This window comes from Bremia lactucae, linkage group LG6 (assembly GCF_004359215.1).
Source record: "Bremia lactucae strain SF5 linkage group LG6, whole genome shotgun sequence".
NCBI lineage: Eukaryota > Oomycota > Peronosporomycetes > Peronosporales > Peronosporaceae > Bremia > Bremia lactucae.
The window spans coordinates 2,046,654-2,071,215 of NC_090615.1; the positions used below are offsets into that span (position 1 = coordinate 2,046,654).

Sequence of the window (24,562 nt, forward strand, 5' to 3'; positions counted from 1 at the left end):
CTCCATGATTAAAAGACGCCATAATAATTATTGGCGTCTACAAGAGCGCGCTCTTGGAGCGACGCTCTTGGCCCATTTCAATGAGGCCATTCAGAGGGAGGGGCCATCTTTGGAATGCCTCCCGTCACATAGCCACGTTCTAAACGACTGCCTTATGACACCGCCCGAGCACGTTCACGTGTCGTCAGCGGAGCTTTAGGCTCCGAATCCTCTATGTCCGAACCATTATGGATTATGTTCTGAGCATAAGGCGTTGTGGTTTTACTCACGGAGAAGCGGCTGCGCCTTTATAGGCAGCGCTCTCATTACCTGTCGCTGCGCTATTCAGCGCAGACGACGAAACAGCATTTGTAAATGCTGCTGTCTCCATGTTGTGAGCCATGAAAGAAGTTTGGATAGGCAATAATGTGCCATCATTCTTCCTCAGGAGCTCATTGCCCGCATCACTACTATGAGGTGATGGCAACGGTGTCGACTCATTGTAGTCGACAATGAGCGACGGATCAACATCCTTACTGTTAAAGTGGGATGGATCCTTTAGCCCTGTTAACGCGGCAGCAGCAGTAGCTGTCGGCGTTTCGACTAAGGCATTAGACGCGGCCGGCAAATTAATGCGGCGCGTGCATTTACTTTGAGGTTGAGTGGGCGTCTTCGCAGACAACCCACCAAAGTGGCCCCTTTTAAGTGGCATTTTGGCGCCGTGTATGGATTGAGTGAACTAGCGGCGCGTAAAGGTGCTCGCAGTTCCTAACTCCTCTTTGACGAATTTAAAAATGTAAATTTGTTCTTTAAAGGGGGGATGGTGTAATGGGCTAAAGTTGCACTTACGTAACACAGTCCCCATTAAGTAGATCAAGTGTACTTAAGGGGATAGTCAGTTACTAAATAATAGTAATTAGACCCAGCACTCGGGTGTGGTGCACATTTGTGACCAACCCTTGTGGATGTGATGCACATGGTGCAATTACATTAAAGGGATGACGCCCAGCGTCATCCGTTACGCGAGGTATCTAGAAAGATACGCTCGCAATACACATTAAAGGTTTTCTATAGAGATAACATTTTAATTGGTAAAAATAAGTATTTGTATTTGATTCTATTAAATATAAATCAGTCTGAAAACTACTTCCTACTTGGTTAGTGCGCATGAGGAAACGGATTACCGCTCCCGTGACGACTCTTAATCACAGTACTTAGTGTGTTGGGTGAGGCCGCCAACGCGTCCACCACAACTACCTCACTGCACGCAAGAGAAGCAGGTTAAACCGCTTCCTCGCTGTGCTAGGGCAGGTGTCTAAGTAGAGCGTGGCCGCATTACGACGTGCCCGCCTACATAAGTGACTTGTTAAACTTACTTAGAGGAAGGCTTTAAATTCAAACATTCGCTTAATTCTATAAGGCTTACTTAATTCTATAGAACTAAGCGATTGTTTGAGCATAAAGTCTTCCTCTGACTTCAGGAACAAGGTAGCTTCGCTGTAAAGTGACTGACCATGTATAATAATTTCTAAAGATCAATTAACATTTGCTGATTGAACCATCTGACCTGTTTCTCGTCTTTCACGATCCAGCTGACAAAAATCGTTCAGAGAGCTGTACATCTCGTAATTCTGCATGAAGAGCGGATTACCTAATACGTTTTACGCTTTCCGGTTTTGCTGAAGCTAAAGTCAGCTCATAAAAAATTATAAGAAATATACTTTAATGATTTTAAGACAGCCGCGCATGATTTTTTTAGTTGAAAGCCGCCTCAAATGACCATGTGATATGAAGATTGTCCTGTCGGCCGCCTTCATCGAGCGAAAGCCTAAGCATCCAATCGCGACAGCGCATTTATAACCCCAAGCGAGCCTACTAGACTCGTCCATGTTCTCACCTTTGCGCCAAGGTGTGCATAATTATTAACAGCACGTATAAAATGTAGTGCGCACAGCGAGCATTAGAAAGTCGCTGACAGGGTGATAATTTACAAGGAAGGCCTCCCCGTGTAAGGCTGCAAAAAAACACCATAACGACATATTTATAGCAAAATGGTGCATTACGCCCGTTGCTCAGAAGTTATAGACGGTCCAAAATTTGCCAAATGTTATGTGAAGAATATTTTTAGCTTTATACTCTTCCAGAGTCCATTGTGCAGGGTAGGGACACAAAGGCATCAGCTGCATCATAAAGGCAGTTTACGCTGCTAAAAGGACGTGTGAATGTGCTGCCAACCTTATCTCCTATATATTTATGATTCAAAATCCACAGAAGATTTTAAAATTAACAATACGTTGTGTGGCTTCCTAGGCTGCATTCCACTTGTCACTAACGACTTGCGCCGCGCTTGAGTGCCGCTAAATTTAATTTTAGATTCGTCAAAAAGGCACAAATTTGAGTGTGGGGAAAGCTCCGCTCATCTACCCAATAGCAGTCTGCGGAGAAGTTTGCACCGGATATGTAATAAGGCCTTGTGAGTTGTGGAGCAACTGAACAAAATCGTTGAAATTACGTTTTGCGTCATCAGATAGTAATAAATTGAATAAGACACCGTAGCAGCGTAAACTGGTTGTATGACAGCACGAGTTCTCAACTGCACAACATGCAGCAGGTCACAGCTTTCGAACCGCTTGGTCAACATAATCATTATTAACTTAAATCAAGCTTGTAGCTTTTTAAGATGTCGTGAGCAAATTGAAGGAAATAAAACTATAATGGGGTGTCCCGTTACACAATAATATTTTTTTTCAAAAAAAATAATAAATATTGTCTCCTATAATAAGAAATAAACAAAGACGTACAAAAGTATTATTTTTTATTTATTTGACTTAAAAGTTTCAATATTCCAAATTTGGCATTGACGCAATAAGGCATTGGTTCTATTTATTGGTTGATATAAATCAACCTTGCCAATCGTTACAGGACACGATAAGGCGTTGCGCAGGAGGCGCATTGCATAGTCGGGTATAAATACATTAAAGCTAGTCGACTTTCTATATATTATAACAATTTACTTTATCCTTATCGTAAAGCCTTAGAATTAGCCCTCAGTAGCTAAGACTTCCCAGCTACTTAGAACCGTCCTCTGCACGTCGTGTGCATAAATTAATCGAGGAACCCCACCTTCACTGTAATCAGTGTAAATTGACGACAACTGTTGTCAAGACTCCCGTTGCACCAGGTAGCACTTGCACTTCGTAGTCCGTTCAATGGCTTACGCACAATCAAGCCATTAAGGACATTATGGATGAAGAAGGAGGAGCTTTAAGCCTCTTGAGAAGGCTATCACGCAACGCGTAGAGGTTCACTATTTGAGTGACCTTGACTGGAGAGCGGTCGAATACATGAGCTTGGTAGTAGGCGGGCCAGCCAATGGCACCATGCTGTTCACTCGGAACACAGATGAACAACATGAGGCCATAGCCGAGTTCGTACAACGTGAACTCGACGGAACCAAGATAAGTAGCTTTGCTTTGTCAGCAAGGCTTTCAACACACAGACATGCTGAGAAAACAGGGTAGTCAAGAGTTGAAACTGCTGAGACAGCAGCATCTACATGCTGCTAGTGGGCCAACGCCTTCGCGTCAACCCAAAAGCCCGAAAATATGAATTGCTATTTAAGGCAATCGAAGGCGACTCCTTTTTGATGATGATTTGTTGTCGAATTACTCGACGCCATTAAAGCTCGTTGCATCATCATTGATGCGACGAAAGTAAAATTTGGCATGTTAACGTAGCCGAACGTACCAAATCTTGGATCAGCCACCGGACATGTCCAGAAAATGTGCTCCAGTGTCTCCTTGTGAACGCCACAGACGGACAGCCTCCTGCAACTGTTGTCAAGTTCCCTGCCCGGGAAAATAAATTGAGCTGTTGGAGTAACAAACGGTAATAGACCCACACTTGCTACTCCGTAATTGCATTTTGATGACCTCACAGCTGCTTCGGGGTTTGACAAAGAGCTGCAGAGTACCAGTCTCCCCGGTCTGCGCAGGTTTGTAACTTCTGTAGTAGACCTTCCAGAGCCGTGCCGAGCCCCACCTTCGCCTTGCCATACCGCTGGCGTTTAATGTACCTAAGAACATGCCGATTCGCTACGTTGAATGAGGCATCTCACAGAAAGCTGTGGATCGATGGATGTGCCTCAATGACAAGCCCGAGAGCTCGTTGCGAGCTCCTGATGACGGCCACATCGTCCCATTCTCCAGATATACTGGATATAAGTCATCGACTGTGCAATTAATCCCGTTGGCCTTCTGCTCAAGCATGATTCTCCGTGATGAAATATCCAGCGCTGTACCTTCCACCCCTCGGACAGCTCCATTCTCTACCAGCACCCAGTTGTAAGATAGCCGGAGGTCCGGGGGGGGGGTGTCGTACAGCCACCGTGGGGATCACCTCGAATGTCCGTCCCATAGCCAACGGAGGACTCCCTAATAGAATTGCTAAAGCCCAGCGCCCGAGTTTGCGGTTCGGGTTGTGCTTCTCCGGTCCCTCAGCCAACGGGACGTGACAAACGTATGTTGTCGGACCGGTTCGCTCCATCGCAATTTCTTCCAGTGAGCACTGCCTGATGCGGTCGTATTTCTTGCTCATCAACCGATAACCTGTGCCATCGCATAACCATGGGATTGTCTGCCCACGAATACTTGGTCAATACCGTCTGGTCATGGCCGTTATCTCCCATGTAACTGCCGGTAACAGCTCCGCTAATCAAATCGTAAGCCGGTCTCCGTCCCTCCAGCATTTGGTCTGCAAGATGTGCCGTTGTATATTACGACCATGCCGATCCTGTAAGGCTTCATGCTCCATTTAAGCCAAGCACGAATATCAGCTTGCAACGATTCACCACGTATCTTGCTCCGTTGCCTGCGGAAATAAAGGGGGTTTAGTGGCGTGATTACGATAGAGGCGTCGTCCCGAGCCTCCGGAAACGTCCAAAATTTCCACGCCCCGACGTATCTGTCGCGCCTCTGTGTAAGCTAACGACGAGCGTGTTTTATTCGTTGTAATTTAACAGCCACTGCTATCGAAACCAAGCCGACCCCACAAGCCGCTCGCGGTGTGTACAAAATGCCAAGTTAATTTTATGACGACTGCGCTCTGTTGAGGTTGCATGTTTCCACAGAAATTGTTTGTGGAGATTTCGGAGCTCCTCCTCCTCCTATTGTGGCATATCAAAGGCCGCTGCCGTGAAGAGTATTCCTGGCAGCATAATTACATTGAGTATGAGCACCCAGAGAAAGAGACACTGGTCGCCACCCGAGTAGCCGTCGCGAGTCGACGGTGCACGTTCCGAATCCGGACAGCCTAATTTGCGTCGACGAGTGTACCCACTTGGTGACCGAGATAGTGTGTTGTTTCGCCATGAGGCAACACAGGTATTCCCTCATATTCAGGCAAAGCCACTGCCGTATTCAAAAAGATGATCTGACTTTTTGTTGGCTGCACAGTGAGCCCCGATAACCGACCGAAAGCTGCGACGATGTCGAGGACGCGTGGAACATTACTCGCTTCTTGGAGAAATACAGTGGAGTCATCGACAAACGCGGAAAGGGTGTGTTGCTCACCGTGTGTCCCGGGAACTTCGATCCCCTGAAGCTCGCAGTCCTGTGTGATCGCTAATGACAGGACATCCGCCGCCAGGATGAACAGTAATGACGCCAAAGTGCATCCCTGCCGAATCCCGTTGTGATTTCCAATGGATGAGAAAGGGAGCCATTGACCAAAAATTTAGCTGTGGTAGACTCATGCAATTTCCGCGTCATATGAATGAAAGGACTTGCGGATCTATACTCTTCCAGGACTTGAAAGAGGAAATCCGGTGCACCATGTCGTATGCCTTTCGAAAATCCAGCAATAAAATTTCTTGACTCCGTGTTGCTTCCAAGTCAGGTTCAGCCCGAGCAGTAGAGACTGCGGCGAGCATCATCATGACTGTTTTCATCATCTCCCGTCCCTGCACAAAACCCGGCTGGTTGTCCACAACCGCCTTAGGAAGGACAGCTTGTGATCGTGTTGCCATAAGTTTGGCAACTATTTTGTACCCTGTATGAAGAAGCGATATCGGCCGGTAATCCATAGCATCGACCAAGTCCCCCTTTTTGTGAAGTAAAATAATATGGCCTCCTAGAAGTGAAGGCGGCGGATCCTTCTCATTCAGTAATTCGTTTTCGAGGAGTACCATCGCCGGCACTAAAATAGCTTGAGTTTATAAAAGTCATAATTCAGCCCATCATACCCCGCCGCCTTGTGCCGATTAAGTCCTGATATTGCACTGACCACTTCGTCCATGCTTACAGGCTGAAGCAGGAAGCATTTTCGATCAAAGTCATTTTGCGAGCCTCCGGAATCGTGACGAATTCATTGAACGCCTGACGCATGCGCCACTGCAGTATAGTGTTGTGACTCCAGCCTAAAATTTGCTGCCACTCCGTTGCAAACTTATCAGCGACTGTGGCATGGCACGAAAAGGCCACCCCATGGAGGTGGTGAAGGTTGGTAACAGTTTGGTCCCGCTCCCAATCAGAAACGCGCTTGTAATCCCATCGAAGTCAATCTGTCGTAAGCTCAAGTCGGCGCCCCTCCTGAATCATACACTCCTTGCGAAGCGTTACTCGATGAGCGTGTATGAGTTGCTGTCGACTTGTTAGACCTGCTCGCGTTTGCCGCTGAACCTTTTCCACATACCGTTTGCTTCGTTGTTTTGAACGCTTGCGCACCATTTGATTGCAGCAATACACCAGAGAGCCTGGTCATCCCTAGTAAGCGCTGATGGGTCTCGTCCCACATTCCGATCGATCAGCTCTGACAGCAGTGGGTTCTGAGAGATAAATAGGGTACCGAATAGGACGCACTCTTCGACTTTCGGGTGCATTTAACGCACCCCGCCCTAGAATAAGAGACACCCGTAGATGGTCGGACTCGACGGCCGGCTCTATCACCTCCACCCATTGTACCAAAGACGCCCACCCACGCGGAACATAAAACCGATCAATACTGCTAGCCGTCGATTTGGTCCAGTATGTAAGAAAATCCGTCGGTTTTGGTGGATCGTCATCCACCGGGGCCGACAATGTACTGGCGTCTTCGAGCCCCATTAAAGTTAGCAAGTGGCCTAACTAAGCACTTTCTGGACGTTTAGTGCGCTGGCCACCTTAGCGGTCAAGTTGGAACTTTGTACTGAGCTAAAATCGCCCGCAAGGATGGTATCTCGGCTTGGCCACGGTCATTCCACCAGGCGAGAAAAAAATGTTTCTCTTTAGGCATGACGGTTTGGCGCATAAATATTCACCAGCAGGGCATTTCCGATCTCAACGCAGACGACCCGGTTTGTCCACATTCCAGGATGCCATGGACGTGCCTCGGCTACTCCACGTAGGTCAAGTAAAATTGCCACACACCCCGTTTTGTCTGCACCGACACTCCAGTATGATAGGAGAGACCCTGTGACAAGCTGGGGTTGTCTCCACCTGCGCTTCCAGTCGTCTTGCAATCGCGAAGCTGACTCCTCACTATTCACATGCCTTTCTTGTATGTTGAATTACGTTACGCTATGAGCTTTAAGATGGACTTACGGTCGAAATTGCAAACCGGAAAGTCTATCTTCAAGCTCATGGCGTAAGGTAATTCAACAGGTTATGAGCCCAAGCAACGACTCCGGCTTCAAGATTGAGCCTTTTCACGGCTCAAACTACGTGCTATGGAGCTACAAGATGAAGATGTACCTCATGTCTAAGGGGTTGTGGGGAGCTATCTCCGGTGTAGACGCTCCGAATGCGGTAAAGGAGCAGCAAGCGCACGCCGCGATCGCGCTGAATCTGAGTGACGCGCAGTTGATGCACATTATCGACGCGACGACGGCGAGAGAGGCGTGGGGATGGCTGGCGAAGTTCCGTCGCACACAAGACATGGCGAATCGCCTTTGGCTTAAGGAGAAGTTTGCGTCGTTTTAGTATACAGCTTCAAGCATTAGTGGTCACGTGACAGAGCTTGAAGACCTAGTCATGAAGATGAATAGCGCCAACTGCGGGCCAAGTGAAGAGGACGAATGTGCGGTGATGCTGAGGAGTCTGCCTGCAAGCTACGAGAGCTTGGTGCAGGCGTTTCGCATGTCGGTGTCAAGTTTGAATTTCAGCGACCTCGTGAGCAAGTTGATCGCTGAGGAAGTGCGGCACAAGGACACGGTATGGGTGAGAGAAGCAACGACCCTTTACACAAGTAAGAGAAACGGCAAGCAGCACCCCAAGAAGCAGCAAGAACGGCGTGCTAAGAAACCTTCAGGAGCGTGTTTTAACTGTGACAAGGTCAATTATTATGTTGGGGATTGCCGTTCAAGTCGTGGACCAAGATAAACACGAGAAGGAGGACACGAACACTCCAACGTCGCATTTAATGCAAGCGAAGGGTCCGTCAGCGACTGCTGAGTTATGGACAGTGGCGCATCTGCACACATGTGCAAGGACCGGGAAGCTTTTGTGGAGAATGAAGAAGTGTGCCAGGCGCGCAGTTTATCAAGCGCGAAGAATAATGTGAAGCTCAAGGTCATCGGTCACGGAACGGTGAAGCTGCGCGTTTGGACAGGACATGCTTGGATCGACGCTCGCCTCGAAAACACTCTCCATGTCGAAGATCTGTCAAAGAATTTATTCTCGCTTACGGCTGCATCAGCGCGAGGAATGACAGTAAAGATCAGCGCAACGAGTGCGTTGTGAAGCGGGGCGGGACGCCAGTTGCCACTGGAAGGAAGCAGGGCTTCCTGATGTACCTCAACGTTGAGGCTGGTGCGGAGTGTCACGTAGCCGCGTACGAGAACGAGCTATGGCACAGAAGACTGGGTCACGCATCGTATGGGACGATTAATGATATGATAAAGGACGGAAGGATCAAAGGCGCGGAAGTGAAGACCGACGTCGTGTGTGACGTATGCGCAACGTCCAAGCAAGTACGCAAGTCATTGAAGTCAAGAGAGGAAGACAAAGGAATCAGGGAAAGTGCACGTTCTGACGATATCGTATGCTCCGACGTGCTTGAACCAATCACTCCAGCTTCTAGATTCGGTTTTAAGTACATTGTGAGCTTCATCATGATGAAGAGCCGGTATGTGACGGTTTATCCGTTGCGAAAGAAGAGTGAAGTAATAAGCGCGTTCCCAAGATTTTACCGGGAGATCAAGAAAGTGTCTGGGACTAAGATCAAGATCATTAGAAGTGACAACGGTGGCGAGTACTGGAACACGGCAATGTATAACTTCTGCAATGAGAAGCTTATCAAGCAAGAGTACACAGTTCCATACAATCCTGAACAGAACAGCATGGCAGAGCGCATGAATCGAACTCTGGTAGAGATGACGCGCTGCATGCTTAAGGACAGCGGTCTCGACAAGTCTTACTGGGGCGAAGCGTTAATGACAGCAGCAGACATTCGGAACGTGGTTCCAAATTCGTCGAACAAGAAGTCAAGTCCGTACAAGATGATGTTTAAGCGAAGCCGCGCATCGATCACATGCGCGTGGTTGGTTCGCAATGTTACGCGCATGTTACAAAGGAGAATCGAAAGAAGCTGGACGATTCGGGCGTGAAGTGTTATTTTCTTGGCTATGCAAAGGATCACAAAGCGTATAGACTACTATCGCGGATGACGGCTCTATCATAATTTCAAGAAGCGTGACATTTGCCGAGCGTTTCATTTCGAAGGCAATGAAAAGTGAAGACGAGAAAATTATCGACATCATTGATGATGATGAAAATTTGGAGACGTCGACACTTAACGACAATAGTTTGGAGGTTCCAGCAAATGATGAAAGGCTTCGGACTCCGCCACTTCGAGTTTGCCGTGATCAGATTCGTGGAAAAACTTGTTGGTCCCGATCCAACGACCTTTGCCCGTTGGCATTCTCCGCCAGGCCTCAATTCAACCGGCTCTTGATTCCTTCGTAAGTCCCCTCACATTCTTAGTTTCTACTCGGATAATCTTTTACTGTCGAGAGCCTGCGGCTTTCCCGCCTGCTAGAGAGTTTCCGTCCCATTTGAGCTGATGGTATAAGCCGTATAGATCCCCTTGAGACATATGTTGACTTGTCGCCAGGTACTAAACTCTCATATGGCTGCCTTAGTACTGGGGAGGACTTTGAACACTCATCTGGGTGATAGAGTGCTAAAAAAAACGTGTCGAGTATGGTCCAGTCGTCCTGGTTGACCATCTCCGTGAATGCTGAGCGATATGCCGTCAGGGCTTTCAGACCCGCAAAATGACGGCGCAACTGGGACGTAATGCCAGTAGCTTTTGCGGCGTCCTCACCCGTGATGGACTGGATCTCGGCCTTGTATAGCAGAACACAGATGATGTGACGAGCTAATCTTCCGTTATAGAGTATATCACACCGTCGGTGAAGGTCGTCTCCGCCGTATCCGCTGTCTTTTAACCTCCGTCAATTATCTGAACTATCAATGGGAGGTGCCAGTGAGGACAGGGCTACTTGGCGCAAAGTTCTTTACTTCCAATCCTCAAGCCATCTTTTAGTGACATCGTCAGACACCCGGTCTCGTTGCACGGCGAGACGACCATACATACATTCGTAGCGCCATACCGCGGACCACGCCACAAGGGTTTCACCGATAAAAAAACCTGCAGGAGTCGGATGTTATGAGGAAAGCGTCGTGCCTTGGTAAGAAGATGCCGCGGTTCCATTTGGACCACCTTGTTCCAGTTAATGTCACAGGACCCCACCGCTGGGAACCCACTAAGTGCCGTCCTCGGCCACTCCGACTCAAGGTCTTGCAACATGTCCTGCCAGGACCTCGATCCTTCTATTTGTAATGTGCTGGACCTCCCGCCGTCACGCAGCACCGGCTGCTTAGCTCTCTGATCACGATGAGTGAACAGTGTCGTGGACTGGTGACGAATTGCTAGACTGGTATGGCCACTATCCCGGACTGCTCCCCAACGCCTGGACTGGATCGATCCTTGAATACGAATACCCCGGCGATGGCAGTTCTGGTAGGAATTGTGGAGGAATGGTGTCTGCACTACCGTCCGCTAGGATACACTTCCAAATTTAGTGCTGGGATCAGGACCTTGCAACTGTTGAAGATCCGTGTTAAAACTCGAACGTCGTAAAGCGCCGCCCGCGCGGCCGCCCAAGATTGCCATTGTATCATCACCGAATCCGGGATACGATAGTCTAGTTGCAGCCGCTGAGTTGGTCTGCAGAAGATTTGTCGTCATTCAGCGGAGCTGGGCGTTCTCATAGCTGGCGGCCACCGTATTCACCCGGAACTCGAGAAGTGCGGGATACCGGGGTGACGCCGAGCAACGGAGAATCAACTGAATATCTTGGCGCAATGTGTACGTCATGTCACCGACTGTTAGTCTAGTCGACAGCTCGTTGGTGTCACCCCCCAGCGAGGCCGAATCGCAGCACCAACAAACCCTGCCAGACTCTCGTCTTCTCCTTTCATCTCCTTTTTACTGATCTCATCTTGCGAAATATCCATATCCTCACCACTGCCATCATCAGCCGAGACCCCAGAGTCGTGCGGACCAGGTAGCGTGCAGTGAACGTAGAACAAACAGTGACGGTCTGTGTACCGGAGTATAAGAGGGAAATTTATTGGGTCCGCTCTTTTGGCTGTCGCTATCATCTCGACACATGCTGATACAGTCAAGATGAGCTGCTCCCCTGTCTCAATCACATTGTTAGCCTTAGTCATCGAGCTTGGCCTATATAGGCAGTAGTTCCATGGTGATGAATATTGCTTGGTTGCCTGATCACGTAAACATCTCGTTGCAAAAAAATGGCTGCCGTAAGAAGCATGGCGCTTCCTCTCTAGCTATAGTGACCGATTGGCATTACCCTATTCGTGGTGCTGGCCGCGTATTCTTCCAGATACCATATAGATTGTTTGGTTGACTCTTTAATGGACATTGCCATCCATCCTCGCCGTACATTTACCAGGGTCTTCAGCCGCTCCACATGGTCAAATTGATCCGTCATATGTACTTAACCTGTACATTTAAGCCCCCGTTTCGCACACGTCGCAGCCCTATTCAGATTTGTCTTCACTTGTGCTAGGTCGTCGTTGGCCAGTGCTTGTACCATCGCAAGCGCCAAACAATTCCCTGGTGCCGACGTGGCGACGTGCCGCAACCGCAACACTTGTAGAATCGAATTTTCCGTGCCAATTCGGTCTCAGCGGGCATCTCCATAAGCTGCCTGTTCAGGCTGTCCGCTTCCTGACGCAGGCTTCGTAACTAAGCACATTCCTTTTGCTTCAAAGCTACCAGTTGAGGCGTAATTGGCACTTGTGGTGGTGGGCTCTGAAGAATGCGTAGCTGCACCACAGAACTATGAACAGGCACAGATAATGGTTCCACTTCTCGCGCGGCCAACCTCTCTTCGTCGCTCCGCGAAGTAATGTCCGCCGTCCCCGTCCTTCCTGTAACACAGAACTCCTCATCAGGATCTGCGAGGGCTGTGAACTGGGAGGATTTAGTAGCCCGACGGGTAGATATCGCTATACCAGCCGATGCGCACGATGGCGCGAAGAAACTCGGGGCAACCTGTTAACTGGACCGTTAATTTTCATACCGTGGAAGTGCGAGAGTTGGGTGTACACGCGTCAAAGCTCTCCAGCTCCACCTCAGCACTAATATGTTCTGTGAAAAATGCAGTAAGCCGCAGATTGTCCATAAAACGTGTGACGTTATAGAGCAATGCGACGTATTCTGTTGCAGCCGTTAGTCTGGTGCCGTAGATCCAATCTGTTGGATCCATACTAACCCCGCGCTCGGAGCATGAGACTTTTGAAGCTGATACCAACGGCGTCTGAACGTGACTACCGTGCGCTGGAATTTCTTCGCCGCAGTACGGGTGAAAAAATGGATTGACCATTGACCCTTGTTGTAACTTATACTCTTGACTTGACTCAGCATCATATGAAGGTACCCTAGGTTCACTTGTAATCCTTCTGCAGCCAGCAATATGTCTTTCTTCAACGCTTGAGTATGCTGTCGGTTGGTAGTGATAGTCCGAGCACTAACGAGAGAAAAGGACAATTCGCCCTCCACTTGCATCAGAATTGATGTCTGGAACCGCAAGCGGTCCTTCGTAGTGAAAATTTTATTGAGAAAATATGGCAGACCCCGGCTGACGATGTGGCCCTCTGCCAAACCCTAGATAACCTTCCACTCATCTTCGGTGCCAGTTCGGAGGCGCGGACCCGATCTGTCACGACCTGTGGATGCACATATTACCCTCAGCCGTCCGATTTCTTCCAGCGAATACTTGGATAGAATTAAACATATACATTTGGTAGTTTTTAGTCCATGGCCCGTGTCAATAGATTGACCGTGGACCGCCTGCCCGTTACTTTTGCTGCCTATTATTTTCGCACAGATTTCCTTGACCACTTGACTTTGCTGGTCCTACTCTCGAGAATGGTCGATAAAGACCAGGAAGAGTTTTACAGATCCCGACATATTCCTCGGGCGTGCATACACCAGTTGGCATAAGAGCAGCCATCCACGACGCTGACTTCTTCAAAAATCCTTGGAGCTGAGCCGACTCGGCCCCTTTGAACTTGGTGTATTGCTGCTTCGTCGTCGGTGCTTGATCGTGTGGTATGTTTAGCGCCTCCAACTCAGCCGCAAACAAAGCTGCCACAGTGGCTTTCCACGCCTCCCGTAAAATTGCCTCTGGAGCGGCTCGAAGTTCCGTCGTCACCGCCGCAAATATGTGCTCGTCACTCATTTGCGGAGGTAGAACGATCACGGGCCCGCTACGACCCGTCACGTCCACGCTCCGCTGCGCAGACAAAGCTCCCCCCTCGCGCCTACATCGCCGCGGGCCAATCGCCTGGGATTCAGACCCCTCGAGTCTGGCCTCCCCTTCTCGCTTGGCTTTGGGCCGCTCAACTGTGCAGACCTCTCCCCGTCCACCCTACTACCCGCACTGGGAGGATTTTCTACCACCTTACGTGGATGAGCCCCTTGATCACCGTCTTCCCCGGTATAAAGAACACCTCCATAAAATTCGTTTAGTATCTGCGGGCTACGGCTAGAAGACCCATCGTCTTTATCACCGCGGCGCGGAGTCGAGTGTTCCGCCCCCCCTGCCCACTGCCTCCCGAGTCTGGAGGATAGAGTTCTTGTGAAGCTGCCCACCCCCTACTGATCCAGAGGTGCCGTCCATCTCGCCTTGATCACCACCCGACGCAGCTAGTGACGCGCTCGCTTTAACGGACTAACTAAGGCTAGCCCGGGTCCTCAGTCAAATCTTTGCTCCGTGCACGGCGATTTGGAGAGTGGCCATTAATACGGACGTTGTCGCCGATATCTAGCTAACAATAAATGAATGGCGTGGTGTAAAGTATGGGCTATTGAAATTTGAAATTAAAAAATCATTTGACAGTAAGAGCTCCTTTTTTAAATGATACATTTATTCATTGCTAATTCTCACTCTAAATTACTTATCCGAGAATAAAGGTCCACATCTAAAATTGATATCTCCGCAACTATTTCTTTATAATTTTTATTAAACTAAACCGCTCCTACTGAAATAATTTCCATCACAATTTTTTTTGTAATAGTTTTCACTTCAAGTAAGTAAATGGTGTCGATGCTCCTCTGCATCAGATCAAAGGGAAGTCAGCTTCAATAATTTACCCAACGGTGATATGGACATCGCCTACGCCGCTCACCCTTGAGAGCCAGGTATAGGACATGTGTTGGTTCGCTTTAAAGTAAATTGTCAGCAAATGATCGTAGCTAATCTATGACTCCGTTTCTTTTTTTAGCTGTACCGTACACGCGGGTCGCACAGCCCTTGAGCAGAGGGATGCGTGGACCACCATGAGGCCTTATAACACGATTGTAATGTGCAAACTGCCGAGCTTCATTGGTCAATCAGCCAAAGCGTGGCGGGGCATATGCACTTTTGGCAACGCAAAAAACATAACTTTTTATAAATTCGAGGCTGTGGACCTTAGCAAATAAGGGGCTCTACATGAAACATTAAGCCATCGATCCTTAATTAGTGGTTAATTAATTATGCTCATGAGCGCTCACAAATCTGTTCGTACGTACCAGCGCGGATTACTGATCCGAGGTCAAATTTCATGTTGATTCAATGGTGATCTTAAAAATCATTTTAAAATTTGTTGAAAACGGGTTGCAATAAACTTAAATTTATACGGTACGAGCGCTTTCAGCAATGTTCGCGATAGAACCGGCATCTGACCCTGATCGTAGAAGATCGATGGGACATACGGTATTGTATCAGCTTCTTCCTAGATGTAAGTGCAAGCGTCGAAACTGTAGCTCACACTGTACCTACATGAACATTTTCCCGTTGTTAGGTAGTCAAGCGCCTATTTAGCTTAAAATTCGAAAGTATCACAATGTTACGGCGCTTTAAGTCGATTTTATAGCGTTTTTTACCATAAAAAAAGGCTCGCTCGTTTTCCCAGTCAAATATTATAGCATCTGGTCCGATCAGCCACAAGAAATCAAGCCAGTGCCGGCTTTCGTTCCTTTACATTTTAAACAAAGTATAAATGGCTCTACCATCTTCCAAGATAAAATTCAAAACATGCGGCATGTCGAGCGCGATCTGATTCGCTACCACATGCGCCGACTTCGCTCTACAATCGGACCAGCAAAAACGTGAGGCAGAGAGGCATTGAGCCCGCCCCCCAATTCCTGTCTTCATATCGCAATTTGCCCTGGCAAAAAGTATTTACGAGACCCACAACTTTTTCGCATCGTTCGTTAAGAATGCGTCTTCATCATATTTTACTGGCATCCGCTGTTGCGGTGTTCAGCAGCCGAGTTCTTGGAGCTGCGACACAAGAGAATCGCAACTTAGTAGCATTCGATAAACTCGAAGGAACGGCTGACGGGCCAACAGATGACGATGCCGATGTGGACGCTGATACCACGAATAAGGCGCTCCAATCTGGCGCGACTTCTGATCCTGCTGACTCCCCCGCCGTGTCGACTACGGCCGTTGCTGGTTCAAAGAATGAAGAAATTAACAGCATTCTTACACGTCTTCAGTCCGATTTGCTTGATCTCATCGGATCGGATGATGGGTCCAAACCTGTCGATCCTAATCCATTAGGTGAAAACGGAAGCAAGCTCACGAAATTGATGAATTTCTCGGATCCAAACTTCCTTAAGATTCTCAAACCGCTCGGTCTCGGTGGCTTAATTGATGGCGATCTCAATGTAAAGCAGGAACCGGGGGCCCCTACGGCCCCGGAAAATCCAGTGGCTCCGGCGACTCCGGAGGCTCCTCTAGCCGATGACACTGATCGCGACGAGTTGGAAGCTGCAGTCGCCGCCATGATCAAGAAGAAGAAAATGCAAGCGAATGGTTCCGATGGCCCAAACGACGTTGATCCCACTGATCCAACCCTTAAGAAGGGATTGAACGATGACGAGACTTCCGGTGAGGATTTGTTGACTACGACCAAGTCATCGGCGCTACCCACGGACGACGATGGTCCTGATTCTACGTACCTTTCGTCGATTGCCAAGACTCCAGTCGTTCCCACTTCCAGCGATGAGGACAATGACGATGACATTAACTCGTTAAACCCCACTTTAGACAAAAAGACTGGAGTTGCTAATACCAAGTCTTCTGATACTGGTGTCAAGTCACCTACTACTGCAGGTGATGGCAGTGGAACGGACTCAGATTTTGACGGCAAGTTTGATAAATTGCTTCAAATGAGTGACAGTGAACTCGACGATCTAATGACTTCAGACAAGAACAGTTCTGCTGCTCCTTACTTGGCAGCTGCTCAGAAAATGTTGGAGCCCGTGGAAAGTGTGCCTGGTGAAAACAAGACTGCCAAAGGCGAAGCGTACTTGAGCAAACTCGACAGTATGCTGAAATTGTCCGACAGTCAACTCGACGATATGCTCGACTCGATGGATATTACTTCGCTCGAAGGTCTGAAAAAAGTTGCAGGCACCAAGGACGTTGCTGTGTCCGAGACCACTACGACCTCACCTAATACGGCCAAGACCACACCGTCTTCCAATACTGTTTCGAAGTCTGCACCAGTCTTGGACGATGGTCAAAGCGATGCCGATGTTCTTTTTGAAAAGACGCCCGAGAAGGAAGATACGCTCGAGGTTATTCCACCTGCAGAGGAAAGTAGCTACTTGAAGGGTTTGTATGCGCTCTCGGACGATGACTTGAAGGCGCCGGCTCCGGCTCCGGATACCAAATCTCCCCCTAAGACAATTGATGATAACTCGAAAACGGAGGACTCGATGTCGGATGTTGAAGATTTTGACACGTCCGAGTGCCCTACGGGATTCTTCGGACACATAAAGTCGTGGTGGAAAAACACAGTGGGCGGTGGGGACAAGTGCGCGTTAGAGCGCCGACTTCGCGTGGTTGTGTAGGATCTGATGCTTAAAAGGGAGGAGCTAATGGTTTGCTTATGGTAGATTTCGTAGCGACATATTGTCATGAAATTCGTGCCTTGTTTCAATAGACGATTAAGCGCGTTATGAAGTTTACTTTTAAATGATATGTGATGTCACGAGCTAGATGTTATTATTAAAATTTCAGGCAGCATTCCTTCTTTATGTACTAGAAGCAAGAAGTTTGCCCCTGCTTAGATTAGCTTCGTGCAGTTCATGAAAGTGACTAGGACTTTAATCAGAGATCACGTCAAATTCGGGTCCCATCGCCATTAAGTCTCTTGAAAGCTTCATCGTTGCGCTTAAGACATTTGGCGATGAGACACGGAGGAGCTCATCGACATATAAAAATAAGAATTCACTAAAAATATATAAAAGAGGTGAATCTCGAGAGAGACATCGTAATTTCTAAGCTTTTTGGGGGCAGATGTAGGTAATGTTTTGCTCTTATTTATTTATAAATTTTCGGGTTCACTTCATACTTCCCCGAGCCCTTATTACTAACCCTATGACCAAAAATGTTTCTAACAAGAGGGTATTAAGAAACACGACGTTCAAAATTTCGACGTTCGACAGTTTTCATAAACCGGCAATTCCTGACAAAAGTCCTCACCACTTCATGTTAGTTCTTTATCCCATGCGTCTACGGAAGCACCTCATTTAAAAGATCCGATAAAACTCTGGCGCGCGGCGACGAGCCCATTTTCTCTCATATTGCGTCCAATGCGGCCACTGCAGTGCATTTAGAGTGTCGCAGATCTCCGCAGCGAGCTTTTCCTCGGTAATAATCTTGATCCGATCGGCCGGTTCCATGTCCTGCGCCTTGCGTAAACGCTGTAATCCAAGTCCAAACGCATCATCGTGGCGGTCGTGGAGCAGGGATACATGCAGATACGTAACTGTTTCGACGTCTTCCCACTTCTGAAGAGCGGCGTAGACTGTTTCAAAGTCCTTCCAGTGCGCTAAATCGCCTAAAGCACGAGCTTTACGAGCCAATGCATCCGCCAGAATCGCCTTTTCCTTGTCCTTATCTTTACGCAATTTCATTTTTTTTGCAGGCTCGTCACTAGAGACACTTCGTGTGCCAAAGAAACGGGCGAGATCGTCCTCATTGATAAGTGCGAGCACAGCATCCGCTGCCTCAATAATCTCCGCCAAGTTGCTACTTCGTAGAGACTCCGAGTCAAAATGATGGAGCTTGGCTTGCAGAACTCGCAAGTGATTCGGATATTGTGCCACAAGACGCTGCCACGCTGGCAAGAACGTTTTTTTACCAGCAAGCTTGTTCGTTCGCTCAAGCAGAAGGTCACACATGGCTTCCTGTGTGATCTGTTCTTCTTCACGCTCGTCTGGAAGCTCCTTTGTATCGGCTTTATCGACAGGAATTAACGAAGGAATCACGTACGAAATCTCAAAGCCACTCGGTCGTCGGCCACTCCTGCGAGAAAACACACACACGATTTTTAGTCAATTCTTTTCGAATCAATCCAGAAAAAAAATAATCACTTTGATCAACCCACCCTTTTAGATCCGCGTTCTGGTAGCCAAAGTGAATACTTCCTTTTAGCACGTCTCCTTTCGTTGAACCCTTAGGCCATTTGTCCTGAGCAGGCTCTCCAAGAAACAACGCCACGTACTTTTCTATCGATAGGCGCTTTTTGTCCAAAGGTTTCAAGCCCAATGCTACATTGTCTTGGTGTCCATACACTGACGCTTGAATCTCCTTGATTTCGTGGTGAAGTTCCAGCATCATTTGTTTGAGTTTCTCTAATTTACTCACACTCTCGTGACGCACTTGCGCTCGAATGAGATATGAACCGTTCTGCAGCTTCGTGTCATTCCAATACGCGTCTGAAGAGCCCAGATACTGTTTCTTGTGGTCAAAAATCATCATTAATTGCGCTTCAAACGGAGACTCGTACAGTCGATTATGGAGGAGAGGTAAGTTTGGCACGACTTTACCCGCTTCACTTTTCGTAAAGGGGTACGTGAGTATAAGTTGATAAACTTGACGCTTGTCTGGAAACTCGTCGCGGCTTGAACTGAGCGGAGAGATCTCAGCTGTAGTGGGACGGATGTGCTGTACATACTTGGTAAAGCTAATCTTAGGAGCCAACGTCTCGTGGGTTACTGTGCTCGAAATCACGACCTTGTGGGACTCTTCTCCTCCAATGATTACAATCTTCTCTTGGTCAGGTTTAATTCCATGGAAATGAATCTCCACGTGCACAATCGAGTCGCCCAGTGCACTCCAGAACTGTCCCAAACAAAACTCCGTGGTCAATCCACCCACTAGATCCATACTGAAACCAAGCTCCTGTCCAGGTGCGAGCACAAAAGCTTTGTGGAAGGACGACGCACTCTGTCGTACAAAGGGCTGAAATTGAAGAGCATCAAACATAAAGAGTTTTCCTGAAGCATTCGATTCTACGCGAGAGTTGCAGTCTTGAAGAGGACGTGATATGTGAATATCTGCCCAAGTCGCTCCTTGTGGAGGAGTGACGAAACGACGAATGATATGTCCAGGATGGAACTCCGTGCGATACTTTATCACCATTGTCGCATCTTCTGGTTTAATTACAGTGACGGGAATAGTAAAGAGAGCTTTACGACTTGCGTTTTTCGTATCGTAGGCTACAATCTCGCCATAGTGCACACCTGGTGCCAAGTGTTTCGTCGTCACGAGAGCTTTAAACGTCCTTCCACTGTGCATTAACGCCATGTTTTGTCCTACATCAATCCAACGCGTCGACGGTACAAGACGGATATGCTGTTCAAAGTGAATTTTGTCCATTTGCGCTGCTTTTTTGTGAAACACTGGGGTGACGGTGACAGTCACTTCGTTCGTGTCATGAACAAAGTCGACTCGGTCACGGAGGTAAATTCCACGAGAGCTTTCATCGCCTGAAGAAGTTTTAATTGCATAGTAAAGAGGAAATTGCTTGGTTCCATCAAATGCGTTGCTACGAGTCAAGTACTCGAACGCTGGCAAGACTTGGATCAGACCTTTGCCTTGAGCGTACACGTCCACATTTGGTATTTTCATAGCCGTATTCTCCAGCGCGCGACGGATTGAATACGGCGTATAGTCGACTTTAAGGCGTTTTAATCCACTCACGAGGAGTGCGATATTTCCAGCACAATTCGGGGACGACATGGACGTGCCATTCATTAATTTTTTCTTGTCTAGCGTCCAATTCGGCACTGAAGCAATCGCAGCTCCTGGGGCACAGATATTCACGCCCACGTCTCCATCAAACGTAGGTCCACGGGACGACCACGTATAAGCCGTGCCCACTAAATCGTTCTCTCGCATGATATACTCACTCTCCATCATCTCGGGCGAAACGTACGCACCGACTCCGAGCATACTGGAAGTTGTGCCACCGGGTGCCCCCACTGTGCCTAGTGCCGGGCCTTCATTCCCAGCACTCACGACAAACGTCACATTGTGCTCGTCTACGAGTTCATTGCTTAATTCCACAATGCGTCCATAATTATGCAGCGAAGCAAACTCTCCATAACTCATGTTAACAATGTCGACATTGGCGTCCATGACAGCGAGAATTGCACGACTGAGCGCCGACGTTGTCTCCATACTCCCAAGTCTTGCATCGCCAATCTTTACGGCTACAATTTGTGCTCCTGGAGCAACGCCGTTGCATTCGATTTGATCCGGATAATATGCGGCAACGATACCCGCAACATGCGTCCCGTGCGCTCCAACGTCATTGACAATACTCAACACGTTGCCATTATCGTAAATATTGAGCACAAAATTGAGCTGCGACTCAGTAGAGAACGTCGCGTACTGCCGCTCGTGTTTAAAATTCGTCATTGCGGGGATTCCAGTAAAATTACCAGTCTCGGTCGTATCTAGAGCTGCACGCCAATTTGTCCCGTCATGAAACACGACGACGTCGTAGATCGGTCCTGGATCTTCACGATTCTTCGCAAGCTCTTCCAATTGCTTAAGTTGTGCCTTCAAATCTTCTTTTTGGCGTAACACGGCGGAATCAGTGGTAGAAATGCTATTGGTTTTGCTCCACTGAACCAGTTGTTGTTGCACTTTATTGACTGCACTTCGTTGTTCGATGTCGAATTTCTCTTGACGTTCTGTCTTGAGACGCGCGACCAACGGACCAGGGAACAAATGATAGCCAGCGACACTCCCGACATGGTATTTTCCGTCCTGACTCGGTCCCCAGTGCGGATTAAGCGTCAAGGTGCGGTTATCCGCTAGTTTTAAAAGACCGTCCGTAGCTTCGATGACTGTCGACGTGTCGACGTCTCCCGCGCCTGTGGCATCGACGATGTCAATAATCTTTGGGCGTCCGTCTGGCGTCATCTGGAGCCCAATGGCTCCTGGATCCACACCCGTGTCGAAAATAGCTACGATGGCATCGCGACCGTCGTAATCCGGATATTGATCGAGGAATCGGTCTGCAAGGGTCTCTTGCTTGGGCAATAGCGACGCCGTCGGGAATGATTTCATTCGACTTGGAATGTGGGCTTTTGAATTTGCAATAGCCATTTTGATGATATATTTTAGATCTATGACAGGCAAAAGTATATATTCGTACATTGCGTCAAAGATCTAAAATATGTCGTTAAAATTGCTATTGCAAATTCAGAAGCCCCCCCGTGGAATTAAAGAATCCAACCCACAATTTATTTTTAATCTCAAAATTATGCCAGTCGAATGTCGAAATCTGATGTACCCATATTCGCAGCCAAGCATAATTAGCTGATCAAACAAATGTACGCAGGTGTGGACAAGTATGGAGGTACACTAGTTGGAGAAAATCAACCCGATGGAACATCACTAAGTGCTCCAGCTTCAAATGTTGGCTGTTCACTTGAAGATGCGATCGAAACAGCTTCTGCGGAAGAGACCGTGGTGGTAGACGTGCCATACTCGTATTTCGAAGACGAAACTGACCCAAAGTCGGTCATCTCTGGGGTGTCCAAGGTGCTTCTCTCCGCTCAATTGAATCCCGAAGCCGGTGGTCTCATGTGGGTGGAGCATAGCAATTCTCAAAAAGCTTACAAAAACGTCGTTGCGATGTCTCAGATGACGTCCATGCTCCGCGACCATGATCGAAACGCATGCTATGGACGTGGAATTAAGCATGCAATTCAAAAATTTAAAGCTGATAGAGGTTATGCCCCTATAGTGCTTGACATTGGCACAGGCACAGGCCTGCTGTCTATGTTTGCCGTAACATACGGGGCCGCCCACGTTTATGCGTGTGAAATGTTTGAGCCCATGGCCGAGATTGCTCATCACGTGACACAAGCGAATCATCCAGACAAGATTACAGTATTCAAGCTACGGTCGACCGACTTAAAGGTTGCTCCCGATAGAGAAGAAGACCGAGACTTTAAAATGACGTACCACCTCCCACGACGTGCAGATTTGCTCGTATCAGAGCTCTTTGATTCGATCTTACTTGGGGAAGCAGTATTGCCAACGCTTCGGCATGCAATGCAGCATCTGCTGATTCCAGATGCTGTAATTGTGCCCAAGAGGGCTACAGTGTTTGCTCAAGTTATCGAATGCGCGCCACTTTATCACTTTAATGCTTTCGATGTCGAGTCTACCAGGGGTCCAAAACTAGCTCGAAGTGATTTGGCTTGGCAATGTAAAGGTGGGAAACCCGCGTTACCATTGCATTTTCGTGCTTTTGAAAACGAGTCGAAATTCTTAACGAACCCAACAAAGGTGTTGAGCTTTGACTTTACGAAATCAACATCTGAAGAGGCGACATATGACGAGATTATTGTTGACGTGATACGAGCTGGAACTGTTCAGGCGGTTCTCATGTGGTGGCACGTGAGTTTTGATGACTGTGACAAAATAGTGTATTCGACCCAATCAAGGGCTCAGAATTGGCAGGATCATTGGGTTCAGGTCGTCTTTCCTGTCACTGAGAATATCCCCGTGCAGCCTCTTGAAAGACTCGTGTTACGTGCTCATCACGATGACCTTCGCATCTGGTTTGATGTTGAAAGTACTCTAAGTAACGACAATACACTCACAAAATTAAAGCGCGCTATCGTCACTGAAAAAGAACCGTGCATCTGTGGCTTGCATCTCCTGTGCAATGCTGAGCGAATTTCCATGCTAAATGACCGTTCCCGTCGCGAAAGCTATGATGCGTCCGTGTCTTTAGTCGTGGCTGACCTAATAAAGTCCGAACCTTTGCGTCAACTCTCGTGTCTTGACATCAGCGATGGATCTTTTGGTGCGCTACTAGCAGCTTCGCACCCAGAGATTAGGAGCGTGACGTCAATTGAGTCGAAAGCAGTATCCGCACGGATTTTTGAGCAGATATTATCGTATAACAATTGTCCAACCGAGGTTCTTCACAGTGGTGTTAAAGGTTTGTGTCCTGAACACTTGCAAGGAGACGCCACAAGCGTCGATTTTCTCATTGGAGAGCCATTTTACTATTCCATGCAGAACCTTCCTATTTGGCAAGCCTTTAACTTTTGGCTACGACGATCAGCTGTGGATTCATTACTGCACCCAAAGGCACGTGTGTTACCAGCTCGAGCCCGTGTACTGGCCCAAGCTGTGCAATTTGAGCATTTGCACCAAAGTTTTGGTGCAGTTGGCAATGTCTGTGGCTACGACCACAGCTTCTTTGATCGGTATCAAGACGACTACTACATTCGCAATTTTCCATTTCCAGTCTACATGTATGCGTTTGAGCAGGCTTCAATTATCATTGAAATGGCTGCTTTGGACTTCATGCACCCGATTCACTCGATAGATACGAGCAATGTGATAGAGCTGAAGAACTCTGCAGCGAATGCTGTGATTGTATGGGTCGAATATGTCTTGGATGTTGCTGGCCAGTACGTGGTAACAACAGGCCCTGCTGTACGCTACGCAAAGCAGCTCATTCGTTTTCTCCCACCCGTGCCGTCACTAGCATGTGTTACAGGGTCGAAGCGTATTGTGAAAGCTACGTTCTGTTTTGACTCATTGGAAGGAACGATCGATATGAACTTTGAAACCGAGAATGCATGATTAAGCGCAAACTTGACTGCCGTGTATTGTGTAGAGATAGAATAATTTTTGCTTATTGACTATATGAAAAATAATTGTGCTGACTACTTGCTAGAATAGGGCCTT

At 47.9% G+C, this 24,562-nt stretch overlaps 5 protein-coding genes across 5 annotated transcripts; 2 read left to right on the top strand and 3 right to left on the bottom strand.

The window, feature by feature from the left end:
- Positions 1-6,628: 6,628 nt before the first annotated feature.
- CCR75_009103 (uncharacterized protein) lies at positions 6,629-7,079 on the bottom strand (the record flags this gene model as incomplete). The annotated part of the gene is made up of 2 exons (XM_067967148.1): positions 6,629-6,802; positions 6,837-7,079. The coding sequence occupies 2 exons, from the start codon at positions 7,077-7,079 to the stop codon at positions 6,629-6,631; spliced, it is 417 nt and encodes a 138-aa protein (XP_067818580.1).
- A 4,266-nt stretch (positions 7,080-11,345) lies between these two features.
- Positions 11,346-11,974, bottom strand: CCR75_009104 (uncharacterized protein; the record flags this gene model as incomplete). The annotated part of the gene is made up of 2 exons (XM_067967149.1): positions 11,346-11,810; positions 11,834-11,974. 2 exons carry the CDS (start codon positions 11,972-11,974, stop codon positions 11,346-11,348), a joined length of 606 nt encoding a protein of 201 aa, XP_067818577.1.
- Positions 11,975-15,753: 3,779 nt separating this feature from the next.
- CCR75_009105 (uncharacterized protein) lies at positions 15,754-17,397 on the top strand (the record flags this gene model as incomplete). The annotated part of the gene is made up of 1 exon (XM_067967150.1): positions 15,754-17,397. The coding sequence occupies one exon, from the start codon at positions 15,754-15,756 to the stop codon at positions 17,395-17,397; it is 1,644 nt and encodes a 547-aa protein (XP_067818576.1).
- Positions 17,398-17,840: 443 nt separating this feature from the next.
- Positions 17,841-21,952, bottom strand: CCR75_009106 (uncharacterized protein; the record flags this gene model as incomplete). Its single annotated transcript, XM_067967151.1, has 2 exons — positions 17,841-18,856; positions 18,939-21,952. 2 exons carry the CDS (start codon positions 21,950-21,952, stop codon positions 18,079-18,081), a joined length of 3,792 nt encoding a protein of 1,263 aa, XP_067818579.1. The 3' UTR covers positions 17,841-18,078.
- A 225-nt stretch (positions 21,953-22,177) lies between these two features.
- Positions 22,178-24,457, top strand: CCR75_009107 (uncharacterized protein; the record flags this gene model as incomplete). The annotated part of the gene is made up of 1 exon (XM_067967152.1): positions 22,178-24,457. One exon carries the CDS (start codon positions 22,178-22,180, stop codon positions 24,455-24,457), a length of 2,280 nt encoding a protein of 759 aa, XP_067818578.1.
- Positions 24,458-24,562: the final 105 nt, after the last annotated feature.